We start from the raw sequence: 2,182 nt of genomic DNA on the forward strand, positions 1-2,182 counted from the left end.
CCTTCCCCAGCGCTGCTGCGGGCCCCCCCTTTGGCAGAGGATCCGGGCAGGGGGGATGTGCCGGGGCTCGCGATTCGGGGCGGCTCCTTCGTCTCTGGGAGTAATGGCCACGTCCCACCACATTGACCCGTGAGGCCAAAGCAGCCTGTCCCCACGGTGCCGTGTCGTGCCTGGGGAGAGACGGTGTGCGCCACACAGCTGAACTCACATTGCAGACCGAAGTATTTATGCTGATCTATAAATAGTACGTGCACTCTGTCTCATACTGTAGTGCTCGCTGCTGGACCTGCCACCCCCAAACTCCCCAACCGGCTGAACAGTTACGGATCTGTATTTATTTTTTGTAAAATTCATTGTGTCCGAATCTTTGAGTACAGTTTAAATCCCATCCTTTGAAACAAAGGCATTTTACATTTACAGATAATGTATTTTTATTCTCATAGTTTGTTTTTAAATTTACTTGCAGCAGTCAAGTTAAATAAAACACGTTACATAAATCTCTCTGTCGTCTTTGAGGGGAAGGTTACTGGAGTTAGTTTTTACTGTGATATTTCTCATTCTAGGCCTCAGGTACGTTTAAACGGGAACCTTCTGCCTTCTCGGTGAGTACAAGAGGGAAAGGGGAGAGAGCACAGCTGCGATTTCGGGACGTGGGTATGCTCGGTGATCTTCCCCCCGCCCTGGGAATACTCAGGAAACGGTTCTCAATGTCACGGCAACCCTGGATCGTGTTATTTCAGACAAATATAAATCCCCACACCTGAAAACAGGAGCTTAGAGCGTTGTCCAGCTCCTTGAGATAATGTGTTTCAAGTTAAGTAACAGCTAAATTATCTCGATGGTGAGAAGATACAGGTCCTGCCCCGCCTTTAATGTCCTAAAGAAACAGCAATTAGCAGAAGCTTGACAAAACAAAGTAGAAATAAGGCACAAATTTAACGGCGGAGACAATCCTTTCGGCAAGGGTTTAAGGAGAGGGGCAGAGCTGCACTCTCTTCAGGAAGGTAAGCTTTAATCGTGAGCTTTCAGACTCAAAGGCAGAACCGCCAGCGCAAGGCGAGAGCGCTGGAGGAAAGGGCAGGCGAGCGCCAGCCGTCCCTCGGGCTGCGAAGGAGAGCTCGTTAAAACAATTCACAGTATTACACACACGGCGTCCTCAGTCACTCCTGCCTCGTACAGCATATGTACATTTATTTAAGTAGCCATTCTGAGTAGCTTCGCATTTGTTTCTTCATTTGAGACCCGACTGTAACTTCATTTCCCTGCAACCTGGGGCGGGAGCTTTGTGGGGAAGGGGCGGATGCACAACTGGAAAAGAACAAGCGCGGCAGAGAGTGGCTCCAGCCTAACGCTTTATTGTGTTTTGGTAGGAAGGATGCGCGCAGGCGGTCGCGCTACGTTTCACAGTCTTCGGGAATCGTCGTCGTTATAATTAGTGATTCCTCGATCACATCCGCCGTAGAGAAGTTCTCGTTTGAGCAGAGTCTCTGCACGGGGATCTCCTTGGGCAGGGAGCCGCGGGACAGGGACTCCACGATCACCTCAGCCGAGCCCACCTCCAGCTCCGGGGGCGGCTGCAGCGCCACCACCACAGCCTTCTCGTCCTCGATGATCAGGTTCCGCAGCTTCCGCTGCCGGGGGTTGTAGTTCTCCACCCGGTTGTGAATCTCCATGTGGCGCCTCAAGTGAGCCTGCAAAAGGAAGAGGCACGACGAGGGGCCCGGTGAGGGCCGGCTCCCCCGGCGCAGCACGCTCCGCGGGGGTCCCCGGGGCTGGCGAAGGCCTCCCCTGCCGCGTGAACTTGTAGCCGCACTCGGTGCACTCGAACTTCCTCACGCCCTTGTGCCGGCGGACGTGGACACGCAGCTGTTCAACAGCTGGGAAGGGAAGCGAGAGCCCGTTGGCGGCAGCGCCCTGTTGTACGCGCCCGCAGCGATGCTAACCCGCACCACGGAAGGGAGGGCAGTTTCTAAAGAGCCATGCGAAAGCTCGGCGCCCCGGCCGTTACCTTTGAACGTTTTCCCGCAGATCTGGCAGAAGTGGGGCCTCCCCTCCTGGTGCCGGCTGGCGATGTGCCTCAGCAGGGGCCCCTTCTCCGTGAAGCGCTGATCGCAGAACTCGCAGCTGAAGGGGCGCTCCCCGGTGTGGGTCCGGTTGTGCTTGTCCAGGCTCGCTGCCGTTC

At 55.0% G+C, this 2,182-nt stretch overlaps 1 protein-coding gene across 1 annotated transcript in view; it reads right to left on the reverse strand.

Annotated features, from left to right (window-relative positions):
• Nucleotides 1–1,170: 1,170 nt before the first annotated feature.
• Nucleotides 1,171–2,182, reverse strand: part of ZBTB48 (zinc finger and BTB domain containing 48) — a gene marked incomplete at its 5' end in the record, with an annotated part of 9,968 nt that continues 8,956 nt past the window's right edge. The window contains 3 exon segments of the mRNA XM_009333541.1: nucleotides 1,171–1,691; nucleotides 1,789–1,877; nucleotides 2,009–2,173. Of these exon segments, the coding sequence (XP_009331816.1) occupies nucleotides 1,395–1,691; nucleotides 1,789–1,877; nucleotides 2,009–2,173 (551 nt within the window).

This window comes from Pygoscelis adeliae, unplaced genomic scaffold (assembly GCF_000699105.1).
Source record: "Pygoscelis adeliae isolate BGI_AS28 unplaced genomic scaffold, ASM69910v1 Scaffold370, whole genome shotgun sequence".
Lineage (NCBI taxonomy): Eukaryota > Metazoa > Chordata > Aves > Sphenisciformes > Spheniscidae > Pygoscelis > Pygoscelis adeliae.